The sequence below is a fragment of the Pundamilia nyererei genome, unplaced genomic scaffold, assembly GCF_000239375.1.
Source record: "Pundamilia nyererei isolate P.nyererei 1_Seehausen unplaced genomic scaffold, PunNye1.0 scaffold00047, whole genome shotgun sequence".
Lineage (NCBI taxonomy): Eukaryota > Metazoa > Chordata > Actinopteri > Cichliformes > Cichlidae > Pundamilia > Pundamilia nyererei.
Genome location: NW_005187448.1, coordinates 1361759 through 1384765, shown reverse-complemented (window position 1 = coordinate 1384765; position 23007 = coordinate 1361759). Strand labels below are relative to the sequence as shown.

Below are 23007 nucleotides of genomic sequence, written 5' to 3'. Positions count from 1 at the left end.
GTTCTTCTTTTACTGTTATGTTGTTTTGTGGACCACAACGTTTAAAACCACACACACACACACACACACAGTAACTCCACCAGAGCGCCTGTTTCGGGTCACTTTTGCCGATCCAAGCCCAGGTAAAGGAGCAGGGTTGGAATTGTGACATTAAAAAAACAATAATTGCTAAAAGAAATTTAATTTGTAGTTCTAAATAAACTCTAAATGCATTTAAGACATTTTTTACTGACTTTGTCTCTTCCACGATGTTATTTCTCTCTCCAACAACGTAGGTTACAATTACATTAGCATGACCAATTATGCAAATTAGGCGATGACGTCATTTAGCGACTTCTAGCGACTTTTAGGCCAATGGCGATTTTTCTTACTGAGGAGTTGGCAACACTGCTACTTCCAACATCGCAAACATCGTGCAAACAGCGATGAGTAACTGGACTGTTCCTGTCATCAATGTGTAAACAGGCTAAACAAAAGATGCTTCCAGATGTATGTTCAGTTTCACTTGACATTTTTCCCCCAACAGGACCTCAGGTGATTCTGGCAAAGACAAAAATGGGCAGAGTCGTGGTATTTCCCTTGTTTGTCTTAAGGTCTCGCCAATCCTGGAAGCTGTGCTGTGCATCTGGACTGCATACTTCTTTTCTTTTCTTTGTTACCTTCATATTCAGGTCCCGTTCAGTTAAACTGTTTCATTATTAATAAAAGATAATGTACAGTCACTCACTGTTCCTGATGAAACACCGGTGCAGTGTCAATAATATTACTAATATTAATACTAGTAACGCTAATAACTGTTTGAAAACTGAATCATGAAGTGGTGCTTTTTTTCTTTCTGGGGATTTTCGAGAAAACATTTCAAACTTAAATGTTTTTTTCACAGAGGCAATGATGGGGAACTCTCCAAAGAGTGTACAGTTGAATAAGATAGCTCGGCAGATAGTATTTCATTTCAACATCTATTGTTTTTTAGAAAACAATAGATGTTGTACAACATTAGCTTCAAAGACAATCTTGTGTTTGGTGGCAGAAGTTGAGGGGCTAACAGAGAGAAACAGACATGTGCCTGCAGCCAACATTGAACCACCAGTTAACCTGACATACGTACAGGTAGGTCCATATATATTTGGACACTTTTTACCTGTATACTTAAACATATTCCAATTATTGATACATAATGGACATGGACATAATATGCAGACTCAGCTTTCATTCAAGCGTATCCACATTCAAATTGGATGAAGTGTTTAGGAGTACAGGTCCTTAACATGCACCGCTCTCTTTTTAAAGGGACCAAAAGTAATTGGACAATTGATTTAAAGGCTATTTGATGGGCTCATTGTTTCATTACTAATGAAGCAGATAAAATGACTGGAGTTGATTTGAGCTGTGGTGCTCGAATTTGGAAGATATTGCTATGAACAGCATGCGGTCAAAGCAGCTCTCCATGCAGGTGAAACGAGCCTGCTTAAGCTGCAAAAACTGAAAAAAAAAAACCCCTCATCTGAGACTTTGCTGCAGTGTTAGGAGTGGCAAAATCTACAGTTTGGTACATCCTGAGAAAGAAAGCATTGGTGAGGTCAGCAACGTAAAAAGATCTGGATGTCCAAGGAAGACAACAGTGGTGGAGAATCATTTCCATGGTGATGAAAAATCCTATCACATCAGCCAACCAAGTGAACAACACTCTCCAGGAGGTAGGTGTACCAGTAACCAACCATGAAAGTAAATACAGAGTTCACTGCAAGGTTCAAGCCACTCATAAGCCCCAAGAATAGAAAAGCTGGATTGGACTTTGCTAAAAAACAAAACATCAAAAAAGCCAGCACAGGTCTGGAAAAATATTCTTTCGAGATGAAACCAAGATCAACGTCTCTCAGAATGATGGCAAGATGGCAAAATTATGAGACAGCTCATGATCCAATGCATTCCACATCATCTGTAAAACACAGCAGGGCGGTGTGATGGCTTGGCCATGCATGGCTGCCAGTGTCACTGGGGCACTAGTGTTTGTTTGTTTGTCTGTGTTCAGAGACAAATTGAGCTCAAATTGAGCTAAATGCAGTCAGAGTGATTGGGCAGCATCATAGTACAGATGGACAACGACCCAAAACATGCAGCCAAAGCAACACAGTTTATTAAAGCAAAGAAGTGGAATATTCTTGAACTGCCAAATCAGTCACCTGACCGTAACAAACTGAGCTTTTAACTTGCTGAAGACTAAACTTCTCCACACAAACAGCAACTGAAAGGCCTGGCAGAGCATTAACAGGAGGAAACTCTTTTATGCAATCTTTTTGTTCAACCCACTGAATTAAAGCTGAAGGTCTGCACTTCAACTGCATCTGAATTGTTGCATTTAAAATTCATTGTGGTAATGTACAGAAGCAAAATTAGAAAAAGTTGTCTGTGTCCAAATATTAATGGACATAACTATACGTTTGGACTGTGAGAGGAAGCCTGGAAACCCACTAAGTCACAGGAACAGGAACAGGAACTTAACGAAGGCTAGAAACATCTTATTGAGAAACAACAGTACTCACCACTACGCCACCAGTAACCAGAATTTCATCAAAATGCCAGAGAACCAGTCTACAAAGGCTGTTTCATTAAATGATAACAACTTGAAATCTCATTATTGAAATCCTATGACTCTCTTAATAACTGTAGATAACTCTACACTGGGACACTGTATTATAAGCATCTTTAAATGTATGTTTTTAAAAAGAAAATCACATAACATATAATAAAATATAACCTTTATTTAACATCCCTACAGGCATCGCATCTCCCAGGATTTACTGTTTCATTGAGCAGTACATGTACCTTATATATACTTACTATAACAAACAGAAAAAACATGGTAAATATAGCTTTACATACATGTCACCAACTGAAATAACATACAGCGTTTGGCAAACGGGGATGGGCTGGATCTTCCATGCATGCTGGAGGGAGAGTCAGGGTGTCTGAAATAGATATGGAGATGTTGGTATGGTGTTCTGCCCATTTCTTCATTATGTACACACTGCCGCACAGCCAACTTGCACCTTCTCAAACACTCTGGAAGAAATAAGAGGGATTTATAAGGTTTGCACACACGCAGTCATATTTCCACAGAGGACATAAAATTGGCATATTGTGCATTAATTTAATGAATTATTTTAACTGAATGATGTACATACACACAAACTCTTACCTTAAAACATAAGACCTGGACTTCTGCTGGTCCTCTAAAGCCAAAGAAAGGTGGAAAGATAAGGAAGAAGACATTAAATGGAATCATGAGACATTGGTAATCACTTTAATCAGAAACATCCTGACAGAAAGCTTGACCGTTCGTTTAAGGTCTTGCTGTCTTGTAGGTCTGGGTGTGTCCTTATGTGTGAGATTGCTTAAGTGCGTATTTTCCATCAGGGATTATCTGCCTCAGTTTCTGCTCTCTTAGCCCGTTCTCCCCTCTTCTCACAGCACTCGGCCTGTTGACTCATGGTAATGTGATGAGTTTGGCTGTGTGTCAGATCATCTGGAGTCATTTATAGAAGCTGTCGAGTGCCGCACTGACATCACCCCTATCTCTCGCCCAATGGCCAATCCTGCCTAATCCTTCTTTCTCCCCATGCGGGGCCATCCCATGTAAGGCTGAGCTGTATGGGATCACATACTGACACCTTGTAGAGACTTATAAGCAGGATCACGTCATTTATAGGGCACAGTTTACACTTGGCCTGAAAACGCTTTTTCAGTAATCTGATCACAAGAGGACAGCTGTACATAAATACAGGTGTGAACCCATCCAAACACACTGGAGTTGCATTCGGAGTAGAAAGGTATGTGACCCCATTTACGTAACAGCATGATGTGAAGACACTTGTGTCCCTGACCACACTCAAGGTCAAGTTTGAAGTGTGTATGTATCATGGCAACTATTTTATTCCCTCAAGTCAAACAACTAAGAAGGACACTGAAACTTTACTCCTCTAACTGTTCAAAGTGCAAAATTAATGCACAATGGTTGTTCTCCTATATTGCATATTACAAAATGTAATTGGAGCTGAACAGCAACATTCAATCACAAGTGGTTATTTTTAAATATAATCAGTTAGAGTGTCGTCAGGATCTTCGTCAGATTTTGTTTGCTGTGACTGCTTTCTGGAACCTCTCCATGGAAAGCACATAGCAGAAGGAGCAACACCATCACAGCAGGTATCAAGAGATTTGACACTGATTAAGTCAGATACAGCATAAAAAGAAAGTGGGTTGCAAAGCTGCTTGCAGGTGAGCATGAAACTTTAGGCAGGCTAAAGCAACATAAATAGAGCGTTCTGTTTGAAATTTAACAACAGGCTGTGTACAAAAATAACAGCAGAGTGAGCCATCAACTGATGTGAATCTGCTGATGTGTCAGATCTTAATAGTTAAAAGGAAATTTTGAGCACTCCCTGTGAAATTCTACACCACTGGAGTAATTAAAACACCAAAACACAAATGTGGCAGTCTAAGAGTGAGGATATAAATAGCATAATAAAAGCAGTGAAAACATCAGATTTGGTATTTCTATTTAGCCATCATTAATCCTCGCCACATTACCACATCTAAAAGCAGGGCTTGCAATGTCCAAAATGCACAGAGGATAAAGGCTGAGAGGAGACATGAGGAGAGCAAGAGCGGCGTTGCTTTTAAACTGATGAGTTTGTCACTGCAGCTCATGGCTGGTCAGTGGCTCTGCAGGTTTTATCAGTCTGTCCCATTTCATCTCCAATGACAACTGAGCCAGTAAACTGGGTTTGCCAGTGAAAGCTTTAATAACAAATACTTTGTCATAGTGATGTTGCATAGCATACAGGGAGAGGCCATCATCATCATCGTTTATTTATATAGCACTTTAAAAAGAATATATATACAATATATATATAACAATGAATATAAATATAGGAATAAAATAGCAAAAACCAGACATAGCAATAAAATTAATAAAAATGCCAGTTACCCACAGAGTTAAAAGCCAGGGAATAAAAATAGGTTTTTAATCTGGACTTAAAAACTGGCACTGATGTAGTCTGTCTAATAAGGAGAGGAAGGCTTTTCCAAAGCATCGGAGCCGCAACAGGGAACGCTCGGTCTCCTCCAAGTTTCAGCCGTGACTTTGGGACAGAAAGCAACAGTTGCTGACCGAAGCGCAGGAATGGGGACATGTGGCTTCAACAAGTCAGACAAATAAACAGGTGCCAGACCATTTAGAGATTTAAAAACCAATAAAAGAACTTTAAAACGGATCCTAAATTCCATTGGAAGCCAATGTAGAGGCCAAGACCGGAGTGATGTGGTCGAATTTCCTTCTGCCAGTTAAAAATCGTGCTGTGGCATTTTGCACTAGTTGCAAGCGTGAGTGGGATGTGTCTAAGTAGCATGACTGCCAGGAAGCAGAATATTGGATTGCAACATGATGAGCTAAAATGATGATATATATCAAAATCATCCATTTTATCTGGCAGTGGTTTTATTTTTATGGCCAAGTGGTACCACAAGAACTTACAGTACAGGCCGCCTACAGAGAAATAGGGAGACACCTCGAAGAGTAAACAAAACAGTACAGGTAGATGCAGAGCACAGGGGAAAGCTGTCTGCTTGTTTACAGATGGATGTTCACAGTGTGCTATGTTACTAAGGTATTTACAGTGAGGGTTTAGGCAAGTGAACAGAGGTAAGTTGCTAATGAACTTACCTCTAGAGGTTTAGATAATAGTTTATTTCCCCTTCTCAGCATCTGGAAGAATGACCTCTGTTTAGGAAACAAAAGTGTAGCTGTGGTTAAAAAACCTTCTGCTTTTCAAATTGATGTAAATGTCTTTTTATAGTTACAATAATTCACAACAGCTTAGGGAGAAAATATTGAAGAGTAAATGTAGAAATATTTCCCCATTTGATCAACAGTAGATACATACGTTTGACCTCGAGCTTGCAGGAGACGGTGGCCTCTCCCTGGGCATTTTTAGCTCTGCAGGTGTACACACCACCATCAAAGCTGCAGGGCTTTCGGATCTCGAGGGAGCAAATGCCCTGGTTGGAGATCTGACGATACTTGGGGTCGTCACCAATGACCATTTGATTCTTCAACCACTCGATCTTAGGCTGAGATGAAAGAAAAATGTACAAAATAAATTAACTTTACCACAAAATTACCAAGACTGATGTTAATGAAAATCAACATCTTGCATGTATTATTGTGATAACAGCAGCTGGGATGTACAAGGTTGATCTCTTCTGCAACATGAGAATATTCATCGGACACATTCAGGAACCAATCTGTAAAGACACGATGACTAATAGAGACACGTGAAAAAGTGTGTGACAGTTTTGGCCATGAAGCATGGTTAAGGTAGTCAGTTGGTCTACCACTTCCAAGCTGAATACTCAACAACTATTCGAAAGATTGCCACGAAATATCAAGATCAGTTTATGTTTGCAAGTTAATTAAATAAGTTAATTAAAGACATCCCGGTTCTGTGCACCTCGGTTCATTTCAGATTTCCCCAAGACTAGACTAACCTCCCAAATATACACATTGGTCACACTGTCATAGTGTATATTTGAACATGCTGAGTTCGATGTTAGCTCTTTAACCTATGTAAAGCCTTAGAGAACTGTTGGCGTGGCAACGGACTTGGTCACCAGAGAAATGGTTAAATGGCGAAACAGGGAAAATGCAAAGAAATCCAGTAATTTCTACAGGTTAAAGGTTGATTTTCAGACCAATTCTGTTTTGACTGAATGTGTCCTGTGGGACAAAACACAACTGGCGTCTCAGTAAAGCCTAATAAACCCCTGCCAATAGTCAGTGAATGTTACCGTTTCAAACTGGTCTTTAAATCTCCGCCTCTGTAGCTTCACCGATGTGTTTTTTTCCACTTCAGTTTTACATTTCTTACTTTAAACTGTCGTGGTTTTTCTTTCCTGTCTGCTTGGTACAGAGTGAGCTATTTAAACTTGTTCTGCAGCTGTGGTCTGTTTGGGCGGCAAAAATAGTGCTTTCTGTGTTACAAACACATCTTCAATCAGCCATGAAAGGAGAACAATCTATACTTCTTATCACTGTCTCTTTTTCTGTCCGCCCTTCTTATCACGCATCTCTCACCCCCTTAATGCAGTCCCCTACTCTATGTGACAGCTCTTTATCAGAGACAACAGGACAAGCTATCACACTACTGAGCATGCCTTTGTACTGGACCTCTCAACACTGAACTCCATGCCAGGGAAGAGGAGGTGGCTCGATAAACACATGCTATAAAACACTTCAAGCCCACTTACAGGAGTATGAGAGATTTCAATTTACAGTGATTATGTAAAGACGTGAAGTTAAAGTATCGGTCATACAGCGGTTAAGTAGATGACCAGGTGTACCCTGCCCCCGCCCTATGCCCAGTGGGATAGGCTGGATAAGCAGAGGACGACAGATTGTTGGACGCATGGTTAAGCAGACATACAGATGATACAACTACCTGGAGAAATCTTTTTACACCACAGGGAAAGGCAAGAAAGACCTATTTGGCAAGCACAGCTCTCAGTCTGTAGATACTAACATGAAGGAAAATTGCTTTCTCATTATTCTCAGCTACAGACTTTGTCTGTGATAAGTTTCACTGTCCCAAACTGTGGCATACTGTCATAAAATGACTAATAAATACTAAACGCTGCAAAAAAGAACAAACATAAAGCTACATACAAATTAACCATCAATCCCTGTTTTCTTCATTGTCTAACATCAGCGTTTGTGCCGTGCTGTACCAATCTACGCCGGCACGCACAGGGCGACTAACTGCTGCTGTCCTGGGGAAAAGCCAAGGACGGCTAGGACGAATAATCAACTGCATTTCCATTCTGAACTGCCACTTAATCTGCCTGCATCTGTCAGACAACTGTAAAGATAAGTTTAACCCAAGCAGTTGCTGCCAAACAGTGAGATACATTCTGAAAATCCCCATAAACATACCAGTGGAAGCCCTCCCTGAACTCCAGAGTGCATCCTTTTTTAACTGTGGCACTAATATCATATTTAAAGTGCATTTGTGAGGTTTTCTGGTGAGAATAAGACCGCTTCAGTTCAAAAAGGAACATTTGCTATGTTTGTGTAACATGGAAAGTCCCCCAAATCTCAATAGGCCAGTTCTATTTATAACCAGCAGATGCTTCCATGTGTCCTGCTTGGTTTGTACCTTTAGTGTGAGCATGAGCTCTAAATGTCCAGTCAACTGTTAGGATACCACCATCATACCAACTGATAAGATCTAGTATCAATAAATTGTTGTATAGACACTGCTGTTTATATAAGATGTTGGTGTTTCGGATGTTTTTGTTGTTAAAATGTGAGCTCTAATATTAAACCACTGTCATAATAGTTCCCTAAAATCTAAGGCGTCTAATTACAAATGTTTTAAGAAGACAAACTATCACGAAATACTAAGCAAATATTCAGACAAGAAAAAAATATGAATGAAACCTTTTTGACATCTGTAAATGAGAGTAACGCACGTCTAACCTTAGGACTCCCACGAACAGAGCACAGCAGCTTGGTGGTGTATCCCACGGTGGCGGCTCTGTCGTTGAGGGCCGTGGTGAACTTTGGAGCCTCGTTGAAGTCATGCTCCGGGTACTCAGGAGGTTTGTAGACAATACCTGTAAAGGAAGCAGCGTTCAGCCTTTATGAGCCAGATATAGTGCAGATCCTCTTTTTTACTGCATTATGTTTAAAAGTGGAACTACTACACACATTTGCTTAAAGAATAAAACACACTGTAACACAACTATGGTAATCATCTTAATGATTTCACAGCCTATTTAAATTTATTTCAGTAATAGCAGAGCACTTGCCAAGAGAGCTATCCACTTATGTTTAAAGCAGTGCCAAGGCCATTCCCACTCCTCAAGTCTCCAATTCAGATTCTTGCAACTAACCACAGCTCAATAAAATCTAAGTATCCATTCGTACTGCAGCCGTGCCACTAAAACTTTATGCAACAGAAACAAACTGATGTGAGACAAATGAAAGTAGTGTGTGCATTCAGGGGGTCACCTGTCTTCTGGATGGTGGCCACTTCCTTTGTGACAGTGCTCTTCTCGCTCATGCCCACTTTGTTTTCAGCAAACACTCTAAAGGAATACGAGTTGCCCATGACAAGGTCTGAGATGGTGGCACTTAACCTGTGATAGTGCTCCAGCACCGTGAACCATTCCTGCGTGAGACAGCAGACAGTCGATCAGACGTGTGCTGATAGCATGATGTGTCCTTACTGGACTGAATTCAAAAAAGTTCAAGTATACTCAGCATACTTACACATGTAATATGTGAAGTCCCTTCAAGGCCCTGCCTACACTCACACACAATTTAAACATTTATTTAATCATAAATGGCGATCGTGGCTCAAGAGTTGGGCGTTCGTCTTGTAATCGGAAGGTTGCCGGTTCGAGCCCCGGCTTGGACAGTCTCGGTCGTTGTGTCCTTGGGCGAGACACTTCACCCGTTGCCTACTGGTGGTGGTCAGAGGGCCCGGTGACGCCAGTGTCCGGCAGCCTCGCCTCTGTCAGTGCACCCCAGGGTGGCTGTGGCTACAATGTAGCTGCCATCACCAGTGTGTGAATGTGTGTGTGAATGTGTGGATGACTGGATGTGTAAAGCGCTTTGGGGTCCTTAGGGACTAGTAAAGCGCTATACAAATATTTACCATTTACCATACCAGGTCACAGTGGCTGCTTTGTTCTGTAAGTTCTAATGCTGCTCGTTGTAAAACAAATACGACTCCAGCTGAAAAATGTCTTTGTTTCACTAACACACTTCAACAAAGACATTCTGGTTAGTGCATTTCTGTAAAAAGGACATTTACGCCTCGTTCCAGCTGCCTGGATGTCAGAAATTGTTGCAGAAACTGAAAAAGCATTTGTTTTGGTTTTAGCAAGGTTGAGTCTTTCATGCATCTCTACCAATACAGCACAATACCTGTGCTTTTGCTCTGAAAAGCACCGCTGCAGCACATCTCCGAATAGTGGCTGCTCTGCAAATGTCTTATTAGCAAATCACAAATACACAACAGGGGCTGTACAAATGAAAAGATTTAGATATCCACTACTGGTTACATTCACTGCCGCCATCTTTGATTGTTAACTCCTGCTCTGAATTTCCGAGTTGGAAATCCCAGTTGAGGAGACAACCCAGATGAAACTGTTATTGGGAACTTGTTAATTCCGACTTCAGAGTTAATCTGAAATTCACCAATAATACAGAACCTTTATAAAACAGGCTTCACTCTGACTGCATCATATTGAATGAAACACTGAAAACCGAGTTAAATGCACATAAATGTGCATCTTTCTGTGTCGTGTTAAAGATGCCAACACCTGTGGGGCAACTCGACCTCAAACTATGAATAGAAAGTGATGCTCTGGGTTTGTGAGATTCATGTCAACATTACTGATCTGGTGTAACAGATGGGTTTTGTGCAGTTTGAGTAAATCTCTACTATACCCCAGTCTTCTTGTCAGCTTTCTGGACAGTGTATCCAGTGATGTCTGTGTTGCCATTATCCTTGGGTGGAGTCCACTCCAGAGCAGCATTGAAGCCCCAGGCATCCACCAGCTTTATACTAACAGGAGGACCAGGGCGCTCTGATGAAACACATTACTGTAAGCATCACGGTATTACAATCATAATGAGAAAACCATCTATTTAAACTGTATGTATTTTAAGCAGTAGCTGGCACAAGGCTCAAGCACTCTGGCATCTTTGTCAGAGATGTCATTTATGTTGGCTAATACCCAGAGAAAGTCACAAGTCTAGAAACACGGAAGTCAACACGTCAGCTGCAAAGCCAGCTGAGCAGATTTAACAGGAAGGCCTCGCGTGAATCAACAGTTTGACACGCTCACATATTCCTTTGTGCAAATGAGATTGTTTTATGTCTCATGTGTCACTCACCCACAATCTGAAGGGTAATTGTGCCTTTATCTTCAAAGCTATCCACTTTTAGGGTCATCTCATAAACACCAGAGTCCTCCCTCTGAGCGCCGCGGATGAACAGGATGCTGTCCTTGTCACTGTTCCTGATATTGACCTTCTTGGTATCCACAGGCTGACCATCTTTAAGCCAGGACACTGCAGGTTTAGGCTTTCCCTAAGGAGTTGAAAACGAGAACGGTTAAAAGCAAAATAAACCGAAGTGTTCAAAAATGTATCTGTCAGCCTTTTATGTTTCCTCACTGACTAATGCAGTGGATGTGCACACAAGCCAGCTTACAAGAAACGGGATGACGAGGTTGATCTGCTCTCCGACTTTCTTGACATAGCGGGACCTGAGAGCCCGAGGCAAGCGGATCTTGGGACGGTCTGCAAAGTCAAATCAAGCATGTTTATTTTTCACCTCGTCCGTCTGACTGAGCAGATTTGCTGCTGATTTACTGAACAGTTAACATTACATGCTAACAGCATAAAGCACGGTGTATACACATCCTGTCAGACTCTTTAAAGTGTGCTCACACATGCATATAATGGCAGGTCAACAAGATCTAAATAGAGCAGCTACTGCTGCTGCAAAGTCTACAAGAACATGATTGAACAGGATAAAATTAACCCACAACAGTTTTAACTATGCAAATTCATGACAGAAAAATAGTCACAGCAGCCGAGAAGCCGACAGTCTGAATATGTATTTAACTTTAGAAAGAGCAATGACTATAAAGTGCAAAATGCACTGTTAGCAGGACAAAACAAACTAATTTGAAAGAGCGATGTGTGCGAAACGCATACAATTAAAAACTAACTTGATCATCAAAGATTTTTTAAAAAGTCAGCTCGTCGCACTTTCACTTCAGTTTTTCAATGTAAAACATTTCCTTAAAAACATAAAAAACAAGCTAACATGAAATCTTTTCCATACTGATGCAAGTAGACCTGATACATCGTCACACTCAAGCCACCGTTAAGTGCTTATGCCTCATGACCCAGTTTTGCAGGACCAAACAAAAGAAAAAATGAGGTGAAATCTAAACAAAGGTTCTGTGTGCTTAAAGAAAAGTGCAGTATCTAGGCAGGGAGAGCCGAACAAGTAAGAGCCTCAAACCAGCAGCTCCTAAAATAGCTTTAGTGGCAAGAAAGACTGAACCCTGAACGCACAGCCCTCACGTCGTGCCCAAAGGAACCACAAATACATGTCAACGCTTTCAGCTGAGCAGTGGTTGCGATATCACGACTGCAGACGACTGCAGCAACTCCTGATGTGAATTAAAATCAAACAGGTGAAGTTGCATCGCAGACATCTAGCTGGGCTCTGTTCCTTCACGCCAAGTGCCAAGTATCAGGAACAGCATCTCTCACATGTTTCTGCATAAGCAGCAAATGTCTGAAAAGCTCTCTGGGCTTAGAGGATAAATAAAACCACCAGGCTCCTGCCCTCCCTCACCTCATTCACCCCCCTACAGCCTGCTTCTCCTAATCCACTCAAACTACCCTCCCATTGGGCACCACATCCACATCCATCTTCTTCTAGCTATAAGAGTGTTTACATCTTCTCCTTCTGATGCACTAAATCTAACCTGATATCTTGCCTTCCTGTTCTTACATTTGTCACCGTATCATTGCTTCTCAGGATGGGATCTTGCTTCTGGAACAACCATTTCCCAAGTAGATCAGGGCTGCCTCCAGATTTGGCTCAAACACTAATCCTTGCTAATCAGCACACTTCCCAGCAATGCCCCGAAGTGTTGCAGGCATTGTGGCATCCAGCAGCCTGTAAGTCCCCCCTGCAAGGAATCTATAATCTGCCATTGTCTCCGGATAAAATGTCTTTGTAGGGGGCTTTCAGCATATGTAGGACAGCATGTCTTCCTCTAAAGCTTAAACCTGTGGATGGGTGTCTGGTCCGGACAGCTTGTGACTGACACACAGCTGAATTTAACCTCAACAAGCCATACAGAATCCAACAATTAGGCTCATGTTTCACCAACCAGGAAATACGCCTAGAGACAGTAAGCTGTGGGTAACTGGGGCATGTCAACTCAGGTCGGCACTACGTCAGTGTGTGGGTTCAGAATCAGAACTACGGAAAATAAACCAACTGTGGTTTAAACCACAGAAAAAGTACTGTGAGCGAAGTGTGGTGAAAAGAGAGTCTCTGTGCATTCTGGAGCTGTACTTCTCAGTACACAGCACACCACAGTAGTGAAGCAACAGTTAAAGTGAGGAATTTTACAAAGGTCATAATAACCATCAGCCAGATTTTTGCATTTTTAACAAGAACGCACTGGTCAAAGGGGAAAGAATAGTCGTTGATGCAATCGTAAGCAAAAAGGCTGCATCCATTATTAGTTATATAGTACTAGGCAGTCTCTTTTTGTGCTTGGAGTCAAATGCTTTAACACGTTTCCCATGGTAGTCATGCTAATATAACAATCTTAGGGCAAGCATGTTAATATTTGCTAATGAGCCTATTTGGGCCTGGTGCAAACGCCTACTTACTTCTAGCTATAACCGTGTTTGGCCTTTTTTGAGTAAACTGTGACCCGGTGATAAGTAAATGAAAGACTGTTTCACACACACAGTTCATGAATGAATGTACCAAACTGTACTGTGCAAAAATCTCGAGTCAGCCTTCAGTTTGCTTTCTTGAGCAATAATTATCCAGTCTTTCAAAGATTTAGAAAGACACAAAAAGTAACACAAAGGTCAAAGATAACACAGTTTGATAGACATAAAATAGTATTTTTGCACCAACAAGGTGATTTATGGAGAGCAACCTCTCACGATACCTTAGTTAGATTTTGATCCATCACACATTAGTATCTGTAAAACATCTCTGGCAGCACTGCCAGTAACGTAAAAGCATTCCTGGATAGAAAAACAGACAGTGGAACACTTTCAGTCATGGACTCAACCTCAACATGACTGAAGCAGTGTGTGATCAACTTGACTCAGAGCAGAACAAAAGGCAGCCAACGTCCAAAGAACAGCTGGATGTCCTTCAAGAAGCCTGGATTCCTGAATATTACTCACAGAAATTACACGAACAGAGTTTAGGCTGCGTTGAAGAATAAAGGTGCTGATAGCAAATACTGACTTTTAACCTTGTTAGAATTGTGCAAACTCTGTTTTTGCTTTATATGCAGTGTTTACATGTATGTGTGGATATTTCAATAAAATGCTGCAGCTATTTCCCATTTTCCTAGCAAATTGCAAAGAAACAAGGGGCGGCTTTTGTACATTACTGTATATTAAGTGATATTATAGTCTGGACCAAAGCTGCAAACTGATTCAAAGTGATTTCGTTTTATATTTATTCAGTTATATTTAGTTATATATTTTCATGGATGTATAAAATGACAGGAACATTCTGTAAATTGAAAGTGTACCAACCAGCAGTCTTGACTGAAGATGTGCGTACATGCAAATGAAAGCATGACTTACAGCTAATGAAAGCTCTTGTCAGCACCTTTGCGATTTATGTGCTTGCATCTGTGCAATCCATCTGAGGCACCAGCAGTTAATACCACCTCTGCCTCACTGGTTGTAACATGAGTATTTTAAGGATAGGTCATAAGTTACAACTATGTTAGAGCTCCTGATAAAGAGTTGGAGACAGTCATTTTACCAGGTGGCTGCACAGCAACGGAGAGCTTGGTAGTAAGGTTCTGGTGCGGGACGTCTTGTGCAGAGATGAACAGCGTATTCTCTGTGTTAATTCTCACTATGAAATAGAAATTCTCATTGTACTGTGCAAGCAAGCTTTGCGTGGTTCCTTCTCCAAACAGAATAATGTCACGGGAGCTTAGCAACAAAGGTTTGAAGAAACCTTTTAGGAATTATGAGACGTTTTTAGAGTTGGTTTGACACTTTCTACGAAGACTAACTTGTAAGTGTGTTATGTGATTTTAGACTGTTTTTTTAAAAAAGTTGTCCAAAAAAAGACAACTTTGCTGGAAGCTGCCTGATAGTGAGGTGCAATAATGACTCACCAACAACCTCGCGGATTGGCACAGGGTCAGCGAGTGTTCCAGGTTCGCTGCGGCCACCGGGGTTTACAGCCACCACGCGCACGCGCAGCAAATCACCTGCTTTCAGATTTTTGATGCAGTATCGGTTAGCTGCAGTCAGCTCCTCGTTAGCTACAACCCAGTCTGTTGCTGTTGGGAAACCAAGGATCTGTGTTAGTGAGAGGCTTTCAGGGTCATTATTCCATATTATGAAAAGAATGCAAACTATCCGCTTTTTCTCCTGATGGTTTTTTATTTATTGCAATTTTCCTGAATGTTAAAAACCCCTCAATTAAACTTAAGTGGTTTATCACCTGTTGACACCAGTTTACAAACAACCTGCCCATAAGAAGTATACTTTGGCTACCGTGACGAAATCTCAGAAGGCATGCCGTCATCTGAGCAAATGAGTGCTTCTAAAAGTGGTGTCGGGAGATACAGCGACAGCCGGTAAACTGATGCCTGCCGTATACGGCCCGGACCCAGCAATGAGTATATTTGCCCTCTGACACGCTGGGGACAGGTGCAAGCAAACACTCTCACATACATGTGACACACATATGCAGACTTACTTCCATCCTTGCAGTACTCGATGGCGTATCCATCCAGGCCCGAGTCTCCGATGGTCTCTGGTGTCTTCCACTTAATGGTGAGACTGGAGTCGTTAACATCATCCACAGACACGTCCAAAGGAGCACTGGTGGGGACTGTGAGAGGTTTAGTGCAGTGAAGCTTGATAAAGCATTCTTAATATAGACAAAACAGTTAAAAGTACACACATAATGGGATGATTAGCAAGATGCTTTACATTCTAATGCATAAATGTGTGGAGCTGCAACTCAGTTATTTTTATTGATAATTATTATGGAAGATTTTTCTCATTTTCACAATGAATCATTAGAAAAACTGTCAAACAATATGTTGATACAAGATCTGATTTAAAGCCAAATTCATTTATCATTTCCAGCTTTTTAAATAAGAGGATCTCTTTCTTTAATTTCTTTACATACAAGATAAAAGTGAATATAATTGTTTTAGGAGATTAATGCTACATCTGACACACAGCAGGATCAGATGTTAGTGTTACCTGCAGGAGGTGGTGGTGTGGGGGCCTTAGGTGGCTCCTCGACTACAGCAGGTTCCACTGGAGCAGCTAGCAAGAAAACGGAGAATATTTACATTTTTATAAGCAAATACAAGAAAAAAAACCTGGTACTTATCCACAGTATTTTTTCTATACAGCAGCATTCAACGATGCAAATGTCCAAACCTTTGAACAAAACTATTTTACTGCAGAGAAAGAGGCATCAGGAAGTTACCTTCTCACAGATTGGGAAAGTCATGATGGGAAGTACTTGTTTCTAATAACGATAATGTTTACCGTCTGCCGGAGCATCTGCAGCAGGAGCAGCAGCAGCATCTTCAGCGGCAGGAGCTGTAGCTAGCATTAAAACGCCGTTAGGGAAGCCAGTTAGATACGAACAATTTGACATTATTAATGCAGGTAATTGAACGTTTTTAGGCATTTTGATAAACTTACAGTGATGTGAAAAAGAAAGTTTTCACAGAACCTTTTGTGAAAACTAAATGTGTGTCATATTACAGGACCACAAGTGATAACTTGAAGGAATCCTTGACTATCAGTGTCTTGTGGAGGACTTTTTGCCCACTCTTCTTTACACTGCTTCAGTTCATTGAGACTTGCATGGTTTTGTTTATGCACAGCTCTCTTAAGCTCCTGTCCAGCATTTCATTCGTGCCGAGGTCAGGACTTTGAGTGGACCATTGCAACCTCTCGATTCTTTTGCATGCTGTGTTTGTCATAACCACAGCACCACATTTGGGGAAAAGCAACAGCATCTCCACACTAAGTCTTGTGGGTTTTTTTAGATGCTACTTAGCAAGCCTAAGATGAGCTGCCAAGTTCTTCTAAGAGAGAAGAGGCTTTCTTTTGGCAACCCTTCCAACCAAGCCTAATTGTACTGTCATGAACTTTAACATTTAATATGTTAATGTGTTGTTTGGAATTTATCTAAGAATTGCACAGTCTGACCTTGGGGTGAATTTGGCATCCACTCGTGAGACCATTCTCGCATTGTGTTAACACAAGCATCTGAATGCTCCACATCAGTCAGCTGCCAAAACTGCTGCTTTTATAGAGGTGCTCAGACTTGCGAATGATCAGTTAACCAGCATTTGATTACCAGAAACTGGCTGCTCTTTACTCTCTTCATTCCTTTGGAAACTGTTCTTTCCAAACAAGTGCACAGAGTCCCACAAAAGCTTTTTTTCACATCACTGTATACTCTACTGAGCAAGCAGCAGGAAAGAGCAGTGTGGGTACAGCTGTGTTAGAACAAACAGGTGACCAGATGTCCACAAACAAAAACCTCAGCAGTTAAGAAAGGCGGAAGATGAACACACAAACACATTTACAGACAGAAACACAAGAAGTGCACAGTGGAACACAAACACATGTTGCATATCAGCTTGCATATGTGTGCGGACAGCCTGTGGTGTAAGTTTACTCTTAGTAGCTGTTCAGTCTCCTCTGTCTTCTGTCATATTGCCATCAGTTAAGGTTAAGGGTCATGTGTCGAGGTTTGAAGCCAAAAACACATTGAACCAATTCTTCATTTTATTAGAGTATTGATACAAGAGGGTAACTTGTGATCCAGCTTTCGTTTCAGTCTGCAAAAAGGCTTCAAGCGCTGGTGTTTACAGTTAATGTGTGGTAAATTACTGAACAGGAGTAGAAGCATGAGAGATTTGTTTTTAAAGAAAAGTGTTGTACTTTGCTTATGTAGCACACACTGTAGTTTACAGTGTTCAAGTTTCAGATTGTAAAGTAAAATTTAAAACACTACACAATGTTTTCAAATCCTTTCAACACTAAATTATTTTTAAAATAGTACAAAGACAACATATTAAATGTAAAAAAATAAGAAATCCGTTTGCTTTTTGAAAAAACTGTTTGTGTAACTTGTTGGAGGGACATCTCCCAACTAATAAGGCTCTCCACAAAAATGTCACCATGCCAACAAATTCAAGTCGCATGCAAAACAAAATGCAAGATCTAGAAATTCAGCTGCGTTTTCTTAGCTCAGACACATTTAGGTCTTTTATCTGTGACCTGACAAACTGAGATTAGAGGGTTTTGTTTTTAAAATTATGAGTATTTTTAAAATTTACTCAGATTTAGAGCAACAAATGTTGCCATTCAGATGACATCATTTTCAGGGAAAGCCTTGCTTATGTCGGCAACACATTCCCCACATATTACAGCAGCATAGCTCTGTATTAAAGGGTCCCAAATGGCCATGCCAGCAGTCCACACCTGTCACCTACTTAAAACATGTGAAAGAAAAAATATGACAAAGGCATCCTGAACTGTGGAACAGCTGAAATCCTACAGCAAGTAAGAATGGAAACCATATGGCTTGTAAAAGCATTAACACTAGAGCAACTGGTCTTCTCAGTTCCCTGTCACTTATAGAGAGAGCTGCTTAAAGGGAAGGTTTCTGCTCCAAATCGGTATGCTTGGTCTCGTTCAGGTTTTTCTTTTAAGTTTTCCTGGAATTCACATCCCAACTTTGTGGAAAGGGGAGAGTGGGGGTGTTGCACGTGTACTCGGATCCACTGCTAGTACAGGCTGTAAATTATGGCAGCCTTGCTCAAAGTAAGTACTTGTAAAAAAATAATGACAATTGTACTGTTACTACTCACTTGATACAATTAGGAAGCACTTTGTTGCACTGCATTCACTTTAGGTTTGATCACTGGCTTTAGGATGCTTCAAAGCTGTCTGATGCAACAAAAGCGTAGAACTTCCTAACTTGGGGGAGAAAATGTCTGCTTATATTCTTAATTAAATCAAACACTGTTAAACACGAGAGCTACCCACGCATAGTCACGGTTAGTAATATTAGCTTGCAACTCTACTCCGTTCCCAAGAGTCTATCGAGATACCGGGAGCGCTTCCTTCAGCAGCGGGGGTGTCTTCTGCTGGGGGGGCGGCAGCTGCTTCTGCCTCGGCTGGAGGAGCTTCAGCAGGTGCGGCCTCGGCAGGTGGAGCCTCCACGGGTGGAACGGGCTCAGGTGCCTTCTCCGCAGCCTTCTTGACTGGTGACTTCTTGATAGGTGCAGGTTTGGCCGGCATCTTGCAGGCGGACGCGAACTCCTCGGGATGAGGCGGTGGAAGAGTCTTAGGTAACATATATACTGAGGGCTGGTGGGCTGCTCCACCCATTCCCATGACTTCTACACCCGCCTACCCACTTAAGCCACATCTTCTATGGGAAGACTGAAGGTAAAGAAATATAAGGAGAAAAAAGTTGTGTACCTTTAACTCAGGTAACACACCTGTCGATAATTAAACTGATAATTAAGAAACCATCAAATACGGTCCTTCAACTTAATTGAGTAGTGGCCCATTAGCACCCCCTAGTGGGTTATAAAGAAACACGTAGAAAACAGGTAGTGATGTGATGAATGGCATGACTTTATTGTAACAACTGCTCAATGTTAGACATATGGGATTTAATGTGGTTATAGAGACATGCCATACAACCTTTACCGAGCCCACTTTTAAGCCAAGTGCTCCTTCCTGCTGGAGGAAGACAATACAACCACAGAGGACGCTCATTTTCTGCATACGCGGGCCCAACTTTCTCTTAGATCCCTTAAGTGATTGTTGTCGCAGACGCAGTGACTATTTACAGTGTTTACAATAGTGATGTAATGTACAAAAGAGGAAAAACAAAACATCTTTACAAATATTTGCATAAGAAAAAACACAAAAAAACCCCACGTCTGCTCTTAAAAACAATGTGAAAAAGAGGAAGATATCCAGTTATTTAAAAATCCCTCCCGTGATAAGGTTTAAGTGCGGTAGGTCCAATGAAAGGAAACTTTGGGAACACACCAGGGATACATGCATCAACATCACATCTCTAGGCTTGCATCTGTTCTCACGCAGCTTCCCATTTCTCAGGCAACTCCCCAGTGACGACAAGACCTTCAAGCTTAAGTTGAAGATGGTGTCAAATCGTGCAAAGCAGCCTAGTCATGATACACATTCGCATTAACTGCAGTTTACTGACACACACATCATCTTAACTTACAGCTTATCACATAACTGCCTGTCAAAGGCTCCAAATATATTGATAACCCACTCGAAACCCAAATTTGGGCATTAAAGTGATGACATGGAAGTGACATCAGAGTAGGTCAGTGGAACTAGTTATGTTCCCTCTAGGTCGAGGCCTCTGTGTGGTAGATCAAAGCAGCTTTTTAGGCCAAATTGTGTTTCAGGCACAGATAGACTTAGGCATCGTGCCTCTACTTTACAGCAGTAGAGGAACATGTGGGCAGAGTATGGCAGTTTGAGGTACTTCAGGGTCAAGCTAAGGGGTTTAAGAGTATCCCAGCAACCTACAGTTCCCTCCTCTTACACCGCTCTTTATACTTTCTCACTTTATCTCAGTTAACAGTCAAGATGTGAGCAATAAATACTGTCATCTACTACCTCTAGCATATTTCATGTGCAAACCAATGAAGAAACAAAACGGGAGGAAGTCACATTTAAATATTAATCAGTCTTTTCTGACGGTAACTCAAACCATGTGAGAAAAGGAAACTGACAATTAGCAGAAAGTCACGTTTTAATCAAAAGATGGAAGTAAAGGAAAGAGGAAGGAAAATGTTACGGCTATTTTTTGCTAGTTTTCTGCTTCTGCTTCAGGGATGATGACACGGGTGATAAACGTCGGCATACGGGCGATCACTGAAGATGACTCGGTACAAAAAATCCTACAAAATCAAGACTTTGAGAGCTGTGTCGTCAGCTATTACAAGAGAAGTCTGTGTTTTAAAACTGATATCTAAATACAGAGTATACGCAAGCATAGCCAGAAACGGTGCTCAATAAACAAGCAGGTCGTGGGTGTTTTTTTCTTCAATTTTTTTCTCTCTGTGTTTATAATTCAGTACATTGACTTCCTGTGGTTATAATATCAGCATAACACTGGTTACCGAGTCCACGTATGATGACATTCTCTTTACAGACTCAACCCAAAATGAAATCACTCGTTTCAGTTTTCACCTCATGCACGTTGCTCTTTGCAGCTTCGCAGTTCTGTTTATTCGATAAATGACAAAATAGCAGAACTGAAAAGAAGAAAACATTCAAGGCCTTTTTCATAGTTGTGTTTTTGAGTGTGCGTTATGTTCTACCAAGCACCTTTAGTGAGACTGAAAGCGCACCATGAACAGAAGAGAGGCAGGAATCAATAGATGCTGCCATCTGGAGGATTTACTGCATGATTTGGCCAAGCCGATCCCCCCATTTGATACACAGTCACTGACTCGGCCTCCTAAAATCCAATTATTGCAAGTAAAAAAATAAAGTGCATTTTGGCTGGAGTCAAGTGCTGGTCCTACTTTTTGGGGAGTGATCAGACTGTTTTTCTGTAGTCTGCATTCCTGAAATGACGCATGTGCCTCCAAAATAAACCTATAAGCACCAATAGTTGTTGTGAGGGAAAACAAAACAAAGGGAACAAATATTGAACGGGGTTATAGGTAATATTTTGTTTTATACTATTTTGGTCACCATGCACTTGCAGATTCAACAACAGCCCATCTCATACCAGCTGAGAGCAGAAGGGAGAAAAGACACCATCTTTCCCCGCCGTGATCATCGCAGCTTCCTGTCAAAGCGGTTTCATCATCTTTCCCATGTTCAGATATCCGGGAGGAGCAAACCCATTGTCCACTGTCCATAATCCTCCTACTCCCTCTCTCTGTAGATTCTTTACATTAGCTTTGTAACTGCTCACCGAGCACACATTAAAGTTCATCTTGGAGTCTTTAAATTCTCATTTGAACTGCATTTGTGAGAGCCGCGCTGTAGAGTCGACAGTTCCTTAGCTTTATCGACAGTCTACTCAGAGTGTAGCCTGCAGAGTGGGATCAAGACTGCCTTCCCTCTCTGGAGACTCTATGCAGTTGGCCGACTCCTGGAGCTTCAGCAGCATGGCCATCTGTGGAGCAGGAGGAGACACAGAAGAAGAGTTAGCCACAGAGAAGATTGCTACACATGTGTTCTCCCCCTGTGCTTAGATTTGGCTTTGCATATATGAAATATGGCTTGAAATAGAGATTAAGTTATTCTACGTTTAATCCAATAACTGCTCTGCCAGCGTTTTTGACTGTCTTGTAATCAGGCTCTCCTTTCTTATGTGTTTCTAATGCTAAAGACATATTTTGTGTGTCAGAATAAAAGGACTCAGTTGAGGCAACAATCGCAGGAAATTCAGTACATTTATTGAGAATTTAGTACTGATAGACAGTTTTAAACATTCCTGTGAGTATGGAGCACGTTGGCCCAGTTACAGTGAGCTGCTAGATGAGGTGTTGCAGGCTCTACACCAGGGGTCCCTGATCCCAGTCCACGAGGGCCGGTGTCCCTGCAGGTTTTAGATCTCACCCGGGGTCAACACACCCGAATCACATGATTAGTTCTTTACCAGGCCTCTGGAGAACTTTGAGAAGCTAATTTATCCATTTAAATCAGCTGTGATGGATCAAAGACACATCTAAAACCTGCAGGGACACCGGCCCTCGTGGACTGGGACTGGGGACCCCTGCTCTACACTCTCCACACCTTTCGCAACATGAACTTTTTTTGCACCATGGTCAATTAATTGACAGTCTTATTGAAACAATGTCAATTTGTTTGTATTCCCGGCAATATTCTCCACTCTCAGCAAATCAAAATGGACTAAAGCACATCTAGGCACAAAAACTAGAAAAATTTGCATTTCCTGCGAAAATGCTGTGTGGATGCCTTAACGCTGAAGATGTCGGCTGAAAAAAGCTGAAAAAGTTGAAAAAAACAACAAAACATTTCCCTGAGCAGGATTCAAACCTTTTGGTTTCAAGGCGGCGACTCACCTCACTCCGCCAAACTCATTCTCACAAAGAAGAGGTGGA

The 23007-nt window shown here is 41.4% G+C and overlaps 2 protein-coding genes across 8 annotated transcripts in view; both read right to left on the bottom strand.

The window, feature by feature from the left end:
• Positions 1-2742: 2742 nt before the first annotated feature.
• mybpha (myosin binding protein Ha) lies at positions 2743-19282 on the bottom strand. Of its 3 annotated transcripts, XM_013910733.1 has the most exons (14): positions 18982-19282; positions 16394-16432; positions 16100-16165; positions 15585-15719; positions 14995-15162; positions 11286-11374; positions 10967-11162; positions 10517-10656; positions 9071-9230; positions 8537-8673; positions 5946-6132; positions 5726-5782; positions 3200-3233; positions 2743-3063 (listed from the first exon to the last, which is right to left on the bottom strand). In XM_013910733.1, exons 1-12 carry the CDS (start codon positions 19265-19267, stop codon positions 5748-5750), a joined length of 1638 nt encoding a protein of 545 aa, XP_013766187.1. In that variant the 5' UTR covers positions 19268-19282; the 3' UTR covers positions 2743-3063; positions 3200-3233; positions 5726-5747. The 3 variants fall into 3 exon arrangements, with proteins under 3 accessions (XP_013766187.1, XP_005732578.1, XP_013766186.1); XM_005732521.2 differs by lacking the exon at positions 16394-16432; XM_013910732.1 differs by lacking the exons at positions 2743-3063; positions 3200-3233; positions 16394-16432 and adding an exon at positions 5027-5144.
• Positions 19283-19824: 542 nt separating this feature from the next.
• Positions 19825-23007, bottom strand: part of nav1a (neuron navigator 1a) — a 91654-nt gene continuing 88471 nt past the window's right edge. For all 5 annotated transcript variants that reach the window (XM_005732518.1, XM_013910700.1, XM_005732516.1 and 2 more), the window contains one exon: positions 19825-22055. In XM_005732518.1, coding sequence (XP_005732575.1) covers positions 21960-22055 — 96 coding nt within the window. In that variant the 3' untranslated portion in view covers positions 19825-21959. The remainder of the gene's footprint in view (positions 22056-23007) is intronic.

Excerpts from the sequence above, each read along its gene's own strand:
- mybpha (XM_013910733.1), bottom strand. The coding sequence starts at position 19,267 with ATGGGAATGGGTGGAGCAGCCCACCAGCCCTCAGTATATATGTTACCT. Across the intron at positions 9,231-10,516 it reads AAGCTGACAAGAAGACTGGG|GAATGGTTCACGGTGCTGGA; the intron begins GTATAGTAGAGA and ends TGTCTCACGCAG. Across the intron at positions 5,783-5,945 it reads CTGCAAGCTCGAGGTCAAAC|AGGTCATTCTTCCAGATGCT; the intron begins GTATGTATCTAC and ends TTTCCTAAACAG.